We start from the raw sequence: 15,434 nt of genomic DNA, 5'->3' as shown, positions 1-15,434 counted from the left end.
GGTACGGGCTCCGAGCACCCACAGATCTTCCAAACACAGAGGGACAGCTGAGACGCGAAGGCCCCGGGACCCGCCTGTGTCTGAGTGAAACTCACCCGCAGGAAGGAGGGGAATCCCTGGCCGTAGTACCCGACAGCAAAGTAGTCTGGTTTGGGCCTGAGGATTTTCATGATGTTTTCGTAGAACTTCGCCTGCTGGATCTGAAAGGGGAAAACTCGCAGCTTGTAAGAGCACAGATGCGTATCAAAGGCACATGCAACTCAGAGAGGCCGCGGGGAAGACACGACCGTTATCCCAGAACCCGTGTGCCCGGTACACATATTTGCATATCAGTAGAAACGTCAGTAACCATAACAGTACAGTGGGTCCTCTGTATCTGCGGGTTTCATGTCCACAGATTCAAGCAGCAACAGATTGAAAATATTAGAAAAAAGTTCCCCGAAAGTCTCCCCTGCCCCAAAAGCTTGAATTTGCCACGTGCCCACCACTACGCCGAATCCATGAGAATGAAGTGACATGCAGGCACACCTTCCTGTAGCCTGGATATGAACAGAGGTCACGGGCCAATCCGATGCCATTTTATAGAAGGGTCTTGAGCACCTGCAGATTTTGTGATTGATGGGGGTCCTGGAAGCAGCCCCCGACAGGCACCCAGGGACAACGTAACAGCTCTATTTGCCCGATACCAGGTCCCATGTAAATCAATCCACCTGGGCTCGCTCATTTACTTGCATCATCCTCATAGCAGCCCCATGAGGATTGCGTCTCCACTTTGCAGATAAAGAAATGTTATCTCATAGTGCAGCCCGCAGGTAAGGGAGCGAACCCAGCCAGCTGTCACGGCGTGTGTTTGCAAGAGTCTCTGGATGGATAGCGGTGTCTTCCTGTGTATGCACAACATATATCATCCATTCTAAGAGGTGTGTGCTTTCCACATACTTTAGCATCTCTGGGAACCGTGTGCATCTTACTTTGCACCTGATGGCATCTAACGATCGGTATTAGCTCGACAGATATCATTAGCCAGAAATGGCATATATAAAAGGACAAATTGTGATGCCTTAAATTTGGTACAGTATGGAGATAAATCTGCATGGACCAGGCATGAGGCTGTGAGGTGGGCGTGGTGCCCAGATGGGCAAGAATGTCAGCATGTGCACGAATGTGTATTGTGTGTGCATGTGTGTGTGTGCAGGCACAAATGTGTCTGGGTGTGTGCATAAATGTGTGTGTGTGCATGCACAAATGTCTGGTGTGTGCACATGTGTGTGGGTCTGAATGAGTTCTTCAGAAGGCATGTGTCTCCCCATCCACAAACATGTATGTGGATAAACTCATGGGGCAGGTAGACGTGTTTCTCTGTGTAAACACATCTCTCAGCACACTATAGCCCATAACCAGCACCCCCCCCCCAAAAGAACTATAAACCCTGTCCCAACATTGACCCTCATTAGAGCAGGCCTGGCCTCTGAGAGTGGGCTAAGAGGGGGCCCTGGGGTCCTGGCTCTCAGGTCACCAGGAAGTAGGCGGCGGGTGTGAGTGAGTGGTGTGGGCGCAGGGAAGAAGCGCTGCATTTTTCCTGCAGAAGCTGCACAAGCAGAGCAGGCTGGGCCCCCCCTCCACCCCACTTTCCACTTCCTCTCCCAATTCACAAGTGCCGAGGAGCTAATGGGAAATGGCCAGATGGGGAGCCTTTTAATGTGATTTATCTGTTCATCAGAAAGGACACTTTTGCATTTTTATTTAATTGGCTGAGTGATTTGTGGGACTTCTCCTGCGAACGGAGCAGTGCTGATCGGGCGTGTGACGGCGGCAGCCGCCCAGTGCCAAGCTGGATCTTCACACCCGTCCCAGGACCTCAGGAACTGGCTGATGATTTTCCCAGAATTCCTCCCTTTGGAAATATTCCCACCTGGGAGGGAGCTGCTCAGCACAGCCTGGCTCAGCTCAGGCCCCACTTCCCTTCTTTATCTAGTGTCCCAGCTGCCTGGCCTACTTTCACCTCGCCCCAGCCTCTGGTAAGCCGAGGCCCCGAGCACCCAGCCTCCAGGACAGCCAGCCCCACCAGGGACACCTTACCAGGTTCTGGCTGAGCAGCTCGTAGTCAAAGACCTCCACCTCATATTGCTCCGCCAGCTCCTTGCACAGGCTGATGGCCTCCTCCCACATCTGCAGGAAGGTCAAGAAGACAAAGGTCAGGGGCCCCTCCAGGCTGCGGGGCCCTTGCAGAGGAAGGGACCTGGTGGCTCTGCCTCCTGGGGCTCAGCCTTGAGCCTGGCCCAGCCCCAGCCCCACACACAGGGACCCGGGTGCCTCCCAGGGGCACGACCCTTCCTCTGCCTTTCAGCCTAGTTTCTTCAAAAACAATGGAGCGGCCACAGACTGGGCTAGACACTGTCATTACAGGCTCTCGGGACCTTCCCGGCCCCTCTGAGAGGTGGCTAGAGGCATGCAAGCCTCCCATGTGAGAAGCAGAGTTTCACAGGCAGAGCCACTGCCCAAGCTCAATGCCGAGCCCAGAGCAGGGCCGGGATGTTCCCTGGGGTGACCGGTGGCCTTGCTTCATTTCCTGCCTTAGAGCTAAAGGAACCCTTGACTTCCTTGGCTTCCCTTGGGCAGGTCGGGCAGGGACAGAGAAGTAAGCAGGTGCCAAAGATCAGACTTTCAGAGATAAAGATGGGGCCACATCCAGTCCTCCTGAAGTTCATGCCTGTGACCAACTTCATCAGCTGCTAAGCCAACAGGAAGCTCTGACTTGATGTCCTGCGGGGTCTGGAGCTGCAGAGTCTCTGCCCTCAAGGGGCTTAAAATTGTAAATTATAAAAACAGCGTTCTTTAACTGCTCAGCTCCTGGGGGTTTATAAGCCCTTCCACAGACATTACCTCATTCTGCCTTTCCAGAGAAAGTGGGGAGCTCAGACTCAGACAGATGCGGAACTGCAGTGATAGGGAAGACCAGATCAAGTGTTTGATTATGTCCTGATGAACCACAAGAGGCCTCACAGAGGAGAGGTGAACTGGAGGGCTCTAGGAAGGCCTAATGGAGGAAATGGCCCATCCTCTGGGGCCCTGAACGCAGAGTAGGGCCGTAACTGTGAAGTTAAAACTCAAAGGTCCTTGGCTGCTGTGGCTCAGTGGATTGAGCACCAGCCTATGAACCAAAGGGCCACTGGTTCGATTCCCAGTCAGGGCACATGCCTGGGTTGCTGGCCAGGTCCCCATTTGGGGGCACGTAAGAGGCAACCACACATCGATGTTTCTTTCCCTCTCTCTCTAAAAATAAATAAATAAAATCTTTTAAAAAACCCTCAAGGAGGTGTTCTCATGTACCAGGTCATGTGGTAGATGTTCTGCAAACATTTTCTCACCAAATGTGCACAGTATCACTAGGAAGTAGGTACTGTTAGTATCTCACTATGATGGGTAGGGAATTGGAGTCTCCAAGGAGCCAAGGGAACTTTGGGTAGAGGAGCCAGGTTTGAAACATAGGCCGTCTGGCTCTGGAGCCTGAGCAGCAGCCACCAGGCCACATCCCCTCCGAGGTGAGTGTTGGCATTGGGGTTGGCACTTCCTACAGGTCCCCTGGAGACTGGACGGTGGGCAGCAGCCAGTCTGGCTCATCCACAGACCAACCCCAACCGAGCCTTCTGTCCCCGCTGTTTAGAGATCAATGATGGCACCACAGTGTCATTCATACATTTGATCTTTTCACTTATCCAATGTGTATTTATTGGGCGTGGGCCCTGTTCTGGCCACTGGGCATTCAGCAGTAGACAAGTGTCTACACAGGGCATTCTAAAGTGAGGAACCAGAACTTAAACAAGTAAAACCAAAACGAACAAGGTGATGTGTGACAGTGACTAGTGGAATAAGAGAGACTCGAGGCTGGGGCACTGCCTTGTCTAGGCTGATCAGGGAAGGTGAGGATGTGACATCCGAGAAGAGCCCTGAGCCATGAAGAGGAGCCAGCCATGGGAGGCTGCAGGGGAGGAGGGTTCTGAGCAGGGGAGGCAAGTGCACAGGCCCCGCGGTGGGAAAGAGCATGGCGTAGAGTATGTGAGAAAGAGGGGGCCTGACAGGGGTGAAATGGGAGAAGCAGTCAGAGGGGAGCTCACATGGGGCCTCAAAGGTCACGGGGAGGATTGTGTAACTTGTCTTATGTGGAACGGGAGGGAACCAGTAAGCAGAAGAGGGGTGTGATCCAAAGACGTTCGGTGGTCACCCCGTTTCCTATACAGAGGAAGCCCTGGTGGGGGCCATAGAGGAAGCGGGGGGACTGCCTAGGACTCGTTGGGTGTTCCGGTGCCTTGAACGAAGGAGGTGGGACTGTGTGTGGAGGAAGGTGGAGAGAAGTGACCAGATTTGCGGCTGGATGGAGACCTGCCTGCTCACAGACGGGGCGTGGAGTACGGGAGAGGGCCGCCCTTCCCAGGAGCAGGGTCCCCGCCGAGGGGACAGGCAGGGACAAATCACCTTTCCCTTGTCGAAGTAGCCTATGATGATCTCATACAGCGTCTCCTTCAGCTGCCGGTGGGTCTGGTGGTGCTGCTGGCCGGTCTGCATGACCTGGGACGCGCACTGCTCATCCGACCACTGCGGGGAGGGGACACGCGGCGTCAGCAGGGACGGAGAGGCCACCGCGGGCAGGGGTCTTCCCTGCTGATGAGGCGCTCCCTCCCCGCCACCCTGGGCTCAGTGGTGGTCAGGGAGACGCTGCTCTGCAGGTTCCCCGTGGGAAGCGCCTCCTGGCTTTTGCCGAGTGCGCTTGACTCTCTATTGGCTCATAGATGTGGTTTGTAGGGGTTTTCTCTGAACCCCCAGCAGACATGGCTCTAGCTCTTCAAAAGCCAGAGGAAATCCCCCAGACTTTGTCCAGCTACAGCAGCACTTTCAAGGCGAGGAAAGCGGCTCGCTGGGTGTGCTGGCGATTCCCAGCGGATGTCTGGATGTTCCGTAAAACAGCGGGATGTTATATAACACGGCAAGACATATCTCGAGGGGCGACTGTGGCTGCTCAGCGTGGAGGTCACGCGAGACCTCGTGTGACCAGGTGAAGGAGGGCGGAAGAGTAACCCGTCAGGTCGAGAGTTTTGGGGCTCAGAGCAGAACAAATTTATTTGACAAATTCTTTTTTCTTTTCCTTTTTAACTCCCTAACTTGCTGCGAGGGCCCCGAGGGCAGCCCAGCGTGACCCACTGCACTGGGGGGTGGGGGGCAGTACCTTGAGCAGCCAGGTGTGGAGGAGGAGCGTGTAGGCAGCCTCCGTGTAATTGTCGCCGTCCAGGTGAAGGTCGCGGAGTTTGTACAGGTACCTGTTTGGGGGAACATGCTGAGTTACCAGGTGTAGTCATAAGAACATCAGACAGAACAACTGAGCACCTCTGAGGGTCACCAGGGAGACCCCCTTCCCTGCTAGCCAGCCCCGCTGAGTGGGTCACGTGACAGCCTTCAGCATCTGCCGGGCACTTAGCGCATGACGGGTACCGTGCTCAGTATTCTAAGTGCCTTGGGTCATTTAATCCTCTAACGACCCGGTAAAATGGGTCTGTCGAGGAGGCCCGTTTTCAGAGGAGAAAACTAGGCTTCCGGCCAGCACTCTTCCACGTCACGCGGAAGCCCCTGGCCAGGGCAACACAAGGGAAGTCAGGGCAGAACTAAGTAACCTGTCAGAAGCCACGTGCTAATAAATGCAGGTGCCCACTGCGACGCCAGAGTCACTTCGAAGCCCAGGCTCTAATCACTGTATGATTCCAGGAGCATCAGGAGTCACAGCTCTGCAAAGGGAGCTGCTCCTACCCTCCCTCCACGTCCCCTGGATGTAAAGGAAGTGCATTTAAGGGAAGGAAGTAGACCAGGGGCTACAGATTGGATATTCACTTCAAGGCCTGGAGGTGACTGCAGGGAGAACCTGCTGTTCTACAATAATCACATCCCACCTCCTGTCCCCTAAGGATGTGATGTTCCAACTCTGAGACCTGGGATGACCCTACAGAGGTGGGGTGCTGAGGACAGAACAGGAACAGAGGAAGGGAGCACTGGTCAATTCGCAGGACTGTGACACATAACAGGAGTAAGGGGCAGTAAGTTAACTTTTCAGCGCCTTACTCTGCTCATCTGGAAAAGGCGAGGCTCGTGGAACCTACTGACGTGCACATAAAGAGCCCAGCAGACCCCGCACGAAGGCTCGGAGAGTGACGGCCAACCTTCCCGCTAACAAATGTGAGTTTGCACTGGAAGTGATTCGCGGGGAGGCAGCGTGGAGCAATAATGGTTCTTGTCTGTGACTGTCACGCACTCGGCTCTTCCGCCACATTTCCTCCTGCTGCTGCCGGAAACCGAGTTCAGAGCCAGAGAACTGCTGTTTTGGGGTCTTGCCTGTTGTCAGGAGCACGCAACTCTTAGTCCTTCAGTGAGGGGAAGACGCTGCGATGCGGTGCTCTTGGTCCCTTCCTCTGAGGGAAAGGCGTCATCTGCGACCCCGCCAAGATTCTGCCCTGACTGTCTAGCCACAGGGACACAGGGGTCCTGCAGCATCTGCACTCAGAGCAGATCCCAGGGCTCAGGCTGAGCTTCCCGTTACAAGAAATCTTCCTGCACAGAATGTCGCCGAAGGAGCAGCTGGTGTTTCGTACCCCTGGCCACATAAAACGAGGCCAGTGAGTCACAGAGAGGCTGCCTGATCTCAGGGCAGGGACTGGCCAAGAATTTGAAGAGAAGAAAGGTCAACGAGTGGTTTTTGATAACGAATAAGCCAGGACAGCCTAGTGACCTTTCGCTCATTTGCTTTTTCAATCAGCAAGCTTGTGCTGAGAACCCGGGCTGTACCAGGCACTAGAGATACGTGGGGACAAAAGCAGACACAGTTCTCAGGATTTGGAATTTGGAGTCTAGGGAAAGGGGGCAGATTTCAATCAATAATCAAATAAATAACTGCCAACATATAGCTGTGACTGGTGTTTTGAATCCTATGACAGCAGGATTCGTCCAGGTGGGATTGCCAGAAAGGTTTCCATAGTGGGGCAGTGGGGCTGGGATCCAAAAGTAAGGGGATGAGTGGGCAGCATCTCAGATAGAAAGATTCTTCATTCACTCATTCGTCAAATGGGTGCTTTATATATCATATCAATCCATCCTCCCAACAATCCTTTTCTAGATAAGAAAACTGAGACCTATGTTAAGGTAGAGATAAAAAGAGATAAAACCAGGTTCTGAAACCAGCTATTTCTGCCTCTACAATCATGGACTTTCCCCCTCTCCCTCCCTTAACTTGCTGATCAATCAGAGTCACTAGTGAAACTGCACATGTCGAGCCTGTGGCCCACCTTTAGAAACCCTGACATGCGTGGCTGGATCCTACCCTGTCTCCCCCTGCCTGTCCTTGGCCTCTTAGATCCCTGATGGCAGAGTCCACAGCACTTGGAGAGAGCACTCAGAGGGAGACCCTCCCTGCTACTCACAGCTCCTTCGTTAGCCAACGCACCCTCTCCTCTCCTCGTCAAGTCAAGAGTTTGGTGATCAACTACAGAGCCCAAAGCAACCCTGATGGGCCTGACCTGGGAGTCACACTCCGACACCTGAGATGCCAGATGGGCAGCTTGAGAGAGATGCATTGGTGGAGTTCAAGGAGAACAGGGACAGTGCTGTGACCAGAGCTCTCCTGCCACAGCCAGTCTAGGAGGCAATTGTCAGGACAGAATAGGGGCTTTGGGTTGTCATGCCTTCTGAGTTTTTCAGAAGCAGGAAAGTTTGATTTTTATGTAAAACCTTTAGAATTAAAAAAAAGTGTGGCAGACAATGAAAAACGCTTTTAAATACTGTGACTGCCAAACAGAACAGATTTTCAGACCACGTCCTGTTTACAATGTCTGGTTTAGGCAAATGTAGTTTTCCTAGATTACTATAGGACACAAATCTCCAAAGCTTATGGAGGTCTGGGAGTTGCCATCTGTGTTTCTAAAATGGGAAGGAGGGAAGAGAGGTTGGAGGGAGGGAGCCGTGTGCCAGGCACGCTACCTATAGCATCTCTTGGAATCCTCAGAACAGAAGGTAGAATGAAGGCATCCTTCCGGGGGAAACCTCAGCCCAGAGAGACCGAGTGGTATAGCTAGGGTCGCAGGGAAACAAGGCGAGGACCCCAGACCCCTCGACCCCCAAACCTTTGTGCTGCTACAATAAATGTCAACTGATGTCATATATACTCTCCAAGCTCAGAACAACCTACAGAATTATCTTTTTTTCCAAATGATAGTTCTGTTTCTGGAATAATGCATGTACGAACATCTTCTATTACAGCAGGGTTCAGACTTCATGTCAAAAGCCTTGAAGGAGCTGGGCTTGTTAACTTCATAGTCAATTCCACTTTGCAGGTTCTTGTCTCGTAAAGACACGAGTAAAAATAACTGTCCAAGAATTTTGTCATTGTGCTATTTATGACAGGAAAAAGTTGGAAATACCTAAATATTCAACAATACAGGATTGGCTAGATAAATGAGGGTATATTCTGGAAACAGAATTTTATAGTTTCATTAAAAATGATGTTGAAATATATCTGTTAGCATAGAATTCTTGTCAAGCAAAGAATAAATTGTGAGCAATATGATCCCATTTTTGCAAAAAATATGCAGGCATAGAATTTAATCTACATATAAATACAAAAGGGTCCGGGAATATGTATGGATTATGGGAGTTGATTTCATTTTTTTCATTTTGTTTGTCTATATTTTATGAGTATTTTTTGTTTTGGTAATTAATGTATTATTTCTGTAATGAGTAAAAAAGTAACAATAATTTTCTTAAAACTTTGCATAAAAAAATATAAGATTCTGAGAAAAGCTGGCAAGGGAGTTCTTTGCTCCAGGCTAGTGTCCCTGCAAAATCCTTCAGGATATGTTCAAATAACTCTCTTAAATGCCCACAAGAAAGCGGCACCGTGCGTCACACATTTTTCCTCTTTGAAACTGGGCTGCCAATGACCTGACTACATGTCTTACACACCCAGGACCTGGGCCTTACGTGCCAGCCTTGCAACAAATTCAGGAGCAGTTCACCGGCTAAATCCCAGGTGGGTAAGGGAGGACCACCTGTGGCTGGCGCACAGCAGCGTGGCAGGTCTGAGACCTCCCAGTGGGTTTTGAGGGCTGATTAGGGGAGCATGAAAGGAGGGAATCTGCGGAGGCTGATAGGAATCAGGACACAGAGGTAAGTTTAAATTCTGTCTTGAAGACAGTAGGGAGCCATTGATGGATATTGAGCGGGGGAGGGACACAGCAGGTCCGGTTTTAGAGAACAAAAATCTTACCTGATGTACATCTCTTCCCGATTGTTGTCTTTGTAGAAATTCTAGGTAGGGAAGGAAAACAGTGATGAGTGTTTTTCTTTGCAGAGCGGGAGAGGTGGCGGGTATAGTGATGGAGGTGAGAGGAAGATTACTATTTACTATCTGGATGCCCTGAGATGGGAGCAATACATTTACTTTCCTGAATGCATCAAACAGCCTCATTAGGAGATTCTGCCTTGAAAGTCACTTCCCTGATTCTTAGACTATAAAGGACAGAGGAAGTCTCTCAGCCATCACATATCAGGGGGTGTAGCTGAGCTTTATTTAAGGCGGGCGACTCTGACAAAGTCTAGTGGGAGAGGCAGCCCAGCTTGATCTTGAAACGCTCAGACCCTGTGCTCTGGCAGACCTGAGTTGGAATCAGAGTAATAGCAATAATCAGAGTAATGGTAACAGTAATCAGAACAGATCCCGGTGATAATAACAGATCATAATGGCTGACTGTGCAGACCTATCAGGAGTTATGATGAGATTCCACAGCCCAAAACATTTAAACTGACAGTATCTCTTCAAGCTCAGGGGTCCCTCGGACCAGCAGTCCTCCTGGGCTCCCCCAGTAGAGAGCCTAATCCTATGCATTTTTAAACAAGTCCTTAACAGATCTTGAGCCAGGAGGTCATGATCTGATCTGTGAGCCACAGTATGAGCAAACCCAGATTTAATCCAATGCACGTGTGTGCACCTGAGGCTCAGAGAAGGGGAGGGTGACATGTCCCAGGCACCGAGTCGGGGGTGGCAGAGCCATACTAGACCTCAGCTCTCCTGACACCCCGGCCACTACCCCATCCTTTTCCCTGATACCATACTGACACGAAAAACTAGCACGGCCTATTTGCTTCTAGAACAGTCTGTCCAAAGCTTTCTGCCTGGTCAGTCTGACCGTTGAAGATCAGTTTCTTCTACCAGCTTCTCCCTCTTCGTAGAGATAGACTGCTGAACTCTCTGAAAAGCCCTCTCATGCTCTGCAGGTACATTGGTCTGGTGTGTTAATTAAGGGCTGCAGGGAATGCTCATTCCCATCTCAGGCACAAGGAGCCTGTGAAGCACAGAAAGGTGAAGTGATGGGGCACAGAGCTAGCAGATGGCAGAGCCGGGGTTCAAGCCCACATCTGTCTGGTTTCCCAAGCCCTCCATGCTGCATTCTGAGCAGGAGCGGCGGGGAACCCCACGGCCAGGCCTGTCCCAGGACGGCAGTCTGCTGGGGCCTCGGGATGGCCGCCAGCCGCACCCACCAGCAGGTTCACAGTGCAGCTCATGCGGTTGTCTTTGCTCTCGTCCGTCATCACGCCCCGGTAGTCCAGCAGCTTCTCCAGGAGGCCTTTGACCAGGCTCACGAAGTTCTCCACCGACGCGGAGATGGTCGGGTGCTCGGCGGCACACTCCATCAGGCTGTGGGCACAGACGGGGGGCAGTGAGCTCAGGGCCGGGAGGAGGCTGGGGTGCAGGGGCTGGCGCCCAAGCCAATAAGCGAGTGAATCTCAGTTCCCCTGGCTCATTGGCTCATCTTGTTCATTTACTCATGCAGACACTATCTGCCCATGTGCAGTCGTTCAATGGACTGCAGTTCAATTGACCCGTGCGATTCAAACCCACAACGTTCGAGGCTCAACTGTAATTGTTTTGCCCACCATCAAAATTAACCTCCAGTGTGGACAACGGTGTGGGGACACGGTTCCTTTTATACACCTACACCAGGAGTAAGTCCGTAACACGGTTTTGGGCAGCGATTTTCACACGATCAAAATCACAAATGTGCGTATCCTTTGACCCAGCAGCTCTGCTTCGGGGGATCTGTTCTACAGAGATATTTTCAGAAGGATGCAAGGATGTATTTATAATACTTATAAATTATGTCTAATAATGAAATAGTTGGAACTGTTCTAAATTTCCATCAATAGGCAAATGCTTAAATAAATTAAAGCATATTCACAAACTGTAATTGTACTGAGCCATTAAGAAGAATGAGAGATCGATGTGTTTTGACAGGAAAAGCTCTACCAAATATACAGTGGAGAAGCGTTACGTCTGCAGACAGCATCTGTTTTTCATTTAACCCCTCCCAGAGTGCCTTGCCACAGCCCAGGCATCATTTGAATCAGCTGTCAAGTTTTAACTATTTCACCCCTCATCACAGTCTTCTGAGATGGGGAAACGAAGTCACAGAGCGGTCGCCTGACTTGCCCCAGGTCACACAGTTGATAAATGCCAACAGTCTGGCTTTAGCATCGGTGTTCTCAACCCCCAAACCCGGGGCGAGTGGAACTGCACGTCTGTGCCATGTGCCTCTGTGCGTTTGTAAATTTGCGGGGTGTGCTCGGGGAGGACCAATCCCAAACTCTTAGAGTGCTTGCTCCGGACAAGGGGTCTGTCTAGGTGGGGGAAGAGAGGAAGACAGGGCTCGGTGTTCAGTTCAAATGTGCATCTATTATTTGAAATCTGACATTTGTTGTAATATTGCTATTCTACATAAAAAAAGAAAAGTGACGTTCCTTAAGCAGCTGTCAGTTGCTAGGCACTACGCTAGGCATTGCTTGGGGTGGGGATGGGAGAAAGATAAAAAATGAAAAAAGAAATATCAACAAGAATCATACCTACCCTCATTTAACCCACAGGCTAGGTAGGAAGCGGCAGATGGATTTAAATCTGATTAATGACAACTTCTTATTAATCACTTATGCTGCACCAGATCCTGTACTAATCACTTTTTCTTAAGAAATTATCACAGTAATTCTGATAAGTGGAAAATGTTCCCCTCATTTTACGTGAGAGGAAGTCAAGGCTCAGGAAGGTTAAATGACCTTCCCAATGTCACTCCGGTGCTGGCAGTGACCTTGGGAATCAAGGCAGTAGCCGTTCAGTATTTTCCTGCAGAGAGACATTGCGGTGTGTTCTCAGGCATCTTGAGGAGCAGTAGACGAGCATTACCCAGGCTATTTGTTTCTGCCTACTCTCCTGTGGCAATTTAAGTCCCAAGAGCTTCTGGGGGCGGGGAGGGGGGAGGTTAGAAAGGCAAGGATTTTAGGGGACGAAGGGGGGTCATTTCCTTCCAGAAGCCAAACCAGGCTGGAAGGCGGTGACATTGCCAACTGTGGCTGTGACCAGACAAATCCATCTTCTCAGCGGGAGAAGCACCTGTTTCCCCGGCTCTCAGAGAGAGATGCGATTGCCCTTTGATTAAGGCCTGTCTGGCTCAGTCACAGGTGTGTCTGACTCCGCCCGGGCCGGTCACGTCCAGCCCCGCTTCCCACCCTGAACACCATGCAGTCCCAGGGCTGAGGGTGTGGGTCCTCACAGCCTCCCAGGGCAGAAGGCATCTCAGAGCCGGAGCCTGGCCAGACCAGTGTTCTGTGCCCGGGGCCACATGGGAGAGTCACCAGGAGGGCTTTTACAGAGCTCAGTGCCACCCGGGTCAGTGACTTTGCATCTTTACGGGTGGGAGCCCGGCAGCAGTATTTTACTTTTGAAGTGGTCCAGGTGGTTCTGATGTGCAGCCAACATTAAGAACTGCCGGCCTAGTCCGCAGCTATGCAGACTTCAATGTGCACGGGAATACCTGGGCATTGCGTTAATTGGTTCTGATTCAACAGACCTGGCTAGGGCTTGTGAGTCTGCATTTCTAATGAGCTCCCAGGTGAGGCTAATGCTGTGGGTCCTTCGAGAAGCAAGGATCTAGGAGAACAAACCCTTGGCTTTCTTAGTTTCACTGTTCTTGAGGCAAGAAGTTAGGAAACTGCTCCTATGGCCTAGGATGGTGAGATGAACAGGTAGCTTGGTTTGAAATCATCCATCCAGCCCTGGCTGGTGTGGCTCAGTTGGCTACAGCGTCATCCCGTAACAGAAAGGTTGTGGGTTCGGTCCCCTGTATGGCACCTATGATCACCAGTCCGGGTGCGTACGGAAGGCAACCAATGGATGCTTCTCTCTTTGCTGATGTTTCTCTCTCTCCCTTCCTCTCTTTCTAAAAGTAGTGAAAAAAAATCTCCTCAAGTGAGGATTAAAAAGGAAAAAAAAGTCATCCTGCCACCATACATAAGTCATCCAGCCCCCATTCATATGTCCACTAAACGCGTACTGTTCTAGAAACTAGGGAACCGCTCACCTCCGGGAGGTCGCAATCTAGCACAGGCAGCAGATATAGAAATAAAATAAAAACTTACCATAATATATAACGACACTACCATTTATTGAGTACTTCCTGTGTTCCAGAGGCTGTGCTAAGCCTGTTTTATTGATTACCTTGTTTAATGCTCATAGAGTCTCCTGGAGGCAGGCACGGTTAAAACCTTGAATTTATAGAGGAGGCCCGAGGCCCCTGGGGCTGGGCTCTAATCTTGGTCCTGCCAAGGTCACAAAGCTGCTCTCCTTTGAGTCCCACCGTGGAGTATAAATGACAATGAAAAAGAGCTGGGCATACGCAGATAATTCCTCCCTCAGAGGAAGGAGGAAAGGAGAGGAAGCCAAGCCTATGATTCTGCCTCGGGGGGACTGGAGGGAGCTCGCACCTCAGACTGACTGCACTGAATGGGGAAGGCCTTCAGAAGCAGGAGTCCAGGCCCGCGCCCCCATCCTGCTGACAGACTGGATCGCCATTTATTCCTGTAGACACTCCGTAGGCAGTGCCTCTTAGGACACGTCCTCTTTCACATAGTGACCTGGTCAGGTGGGGTCCGGGTTCCAGAACACACATTCTCGGGCCCCTTTAGCCTTCCAGGCCCCTCCCTACTTCTAGAAATATTCCCACGGCAGCGGAATACAGGAGGGTAGAGTAGGCCTCGTTGCTCCGTTCCGTGTGGGACCCTTGCTTTGGGACAGGTGTGGAAGCGCTGGAGGAACTGAGGACGGCTAGGCTGGAGGACAAAAGAGAGGTAGGCGCGTGGCTTCAAATGACCACATCTCTACCCACCTGGAGATTAATAGTAATAATAGTTAATATTTCTGGACTACCTATGAGGTGTCAGAAACTGTGCTAAGCCTTTTACATGACTTTTCTTAGTTATTCCCGACAAGAACACTAAGAGCTGGAAAGTATTTTTATCTGCGATATGCAGATGCGGGCACCGAGGTTCAGCAAGTGCAGAGGAAGACGCGGGGACGCGGCCACTGGATGTCCTGATGGGGTCCTGTCTCCACGGGTTGGGCTTGATTACTTTTTGTAAAAATCATTTGCACCTCTATCTCGGGAGAAAAATAATGAGCTGTTTCCCATGTCCTTGACCTCCGAGGGTTCCTTTTATAAATAATCACTCAGGAAGGATTTGAAAACCCTGCTGATCATTTGAAGACTGCCACAGGGCACCATCCGCTTATAAAAACGGAACTTGTCAGCAGCGGACATGGTCCTTTTTAGGACTTTAAGATAAACACTGACTCAGGCAAAATGTCACTTTTCCCCCTGGACAATCAGCCTCATTACCCATCCGGGGGAAGCTGGGAGGTTTCTCCTTCCGCAGGATCTGCATTTCTGTTCTAGGGGTTTTGAGGAGGGCTGCCGTGCAGTGGCACGAGGGAATGGGGCGGCTGGGGGGCTGCTACCTGGGCCAGAAGGATCAACGTGAGGGTTAGAGCAAGGCCTTTCGTTTGCTTTTGTGGTTCAAGTTGAAACACTCAAAAAAGATTGGAGGGAGAATCCAAAATCACAGTTCTATTAGAGGATTATACAAATCAAAGAATCTACAATTGGGAGGAAATCTGGGATGTCTGCGCCACGTTCCTAAACCTGGGGTGACGTCTTGGGGGTGGGGATCGGGGTGGGAAGGTAGCAATTACCATGACAGAAACTGTTGTGTGCCAGACGCTTTACAGCTATTGTCCCCAAAATAACCACAAAAGGCTTAGCACCCCATTTGACAGGTGCAGGAGATAAGCCGAAGACGCGTGATGGGCGTAAGTTGTGCAGCTGCTACGTGGTGGAACCCGGAACAAAACCCAATGTCTTTCTCCAAAGATATACAAGTGGACAACAGGCCCATGAGAAGAGGCTCAACAGCATTAGCCATCAAGGACGGGCAAATCAAAACCACGAGACATCACCTCCCACCCACCAGGATGGCTGGGATCACTAAGGCAGACATTCACAAGGGTGCGGACGATGTGGAGA

At 51.0% G+C, this 15,434-nt stretch overlaps 1 protein-coding gene across 1 annotated transcript in view; it reads right to left on the bottom strand.

Annotated features, from left to right (window-relative positions):
- The window catches only part of DOCK2 (dedicator of cytokinesis 2), a 348,486-nt gene that overhangs the window by 20,978 nt on the left and 312,074 nt on the right, over positions 1-15,434 (bottom strand). The window contains exons 35-40 of the mRNA XM_090288562.1: positions 10,570-10,726; positions 9,299-9,339; positions 5,222-5,312; positions 4,474-4,593; positions 2,080-2,169; positions 96-200 (exon numbers count right to left, since the gene is read on the bottom strand). Coding sequence (XP_090144688.1) covers positions 96-200; positions 2,080-2,169; positions 4,474-4,593; positions 5,222-5,312; positions 9,299-9,339; positions 10,570-10,726 — 604 coding nt within the window. The remainder of the gene's footprint in view (positions 1-95; positions 201-2,079; positions 2,170-4,473; positions 4,594-5,221; positions 5,313-9,298; positions 9,340-10,569; positions 10,727-15,434) is intronic.

Source organism: Furipterus horrens, unplaced genomic scaffold (genome assembly GCF_987537825.1).
Source record: "Furipterus horrens unplaced genomic scaffold, mFurHor1.1.pri manual_scaffold_10, whole genome shotgun sequence".
Classification (NCBI taxonomy): Eukaryota; Metazoa; Chordata; class Mammalia; order Chiroptera; family Furipteridae; genus Furipterus; species Furipterus horrens.
This window is presented reverse-complemented; position numbering and strand designations above follow the sequence as displayed.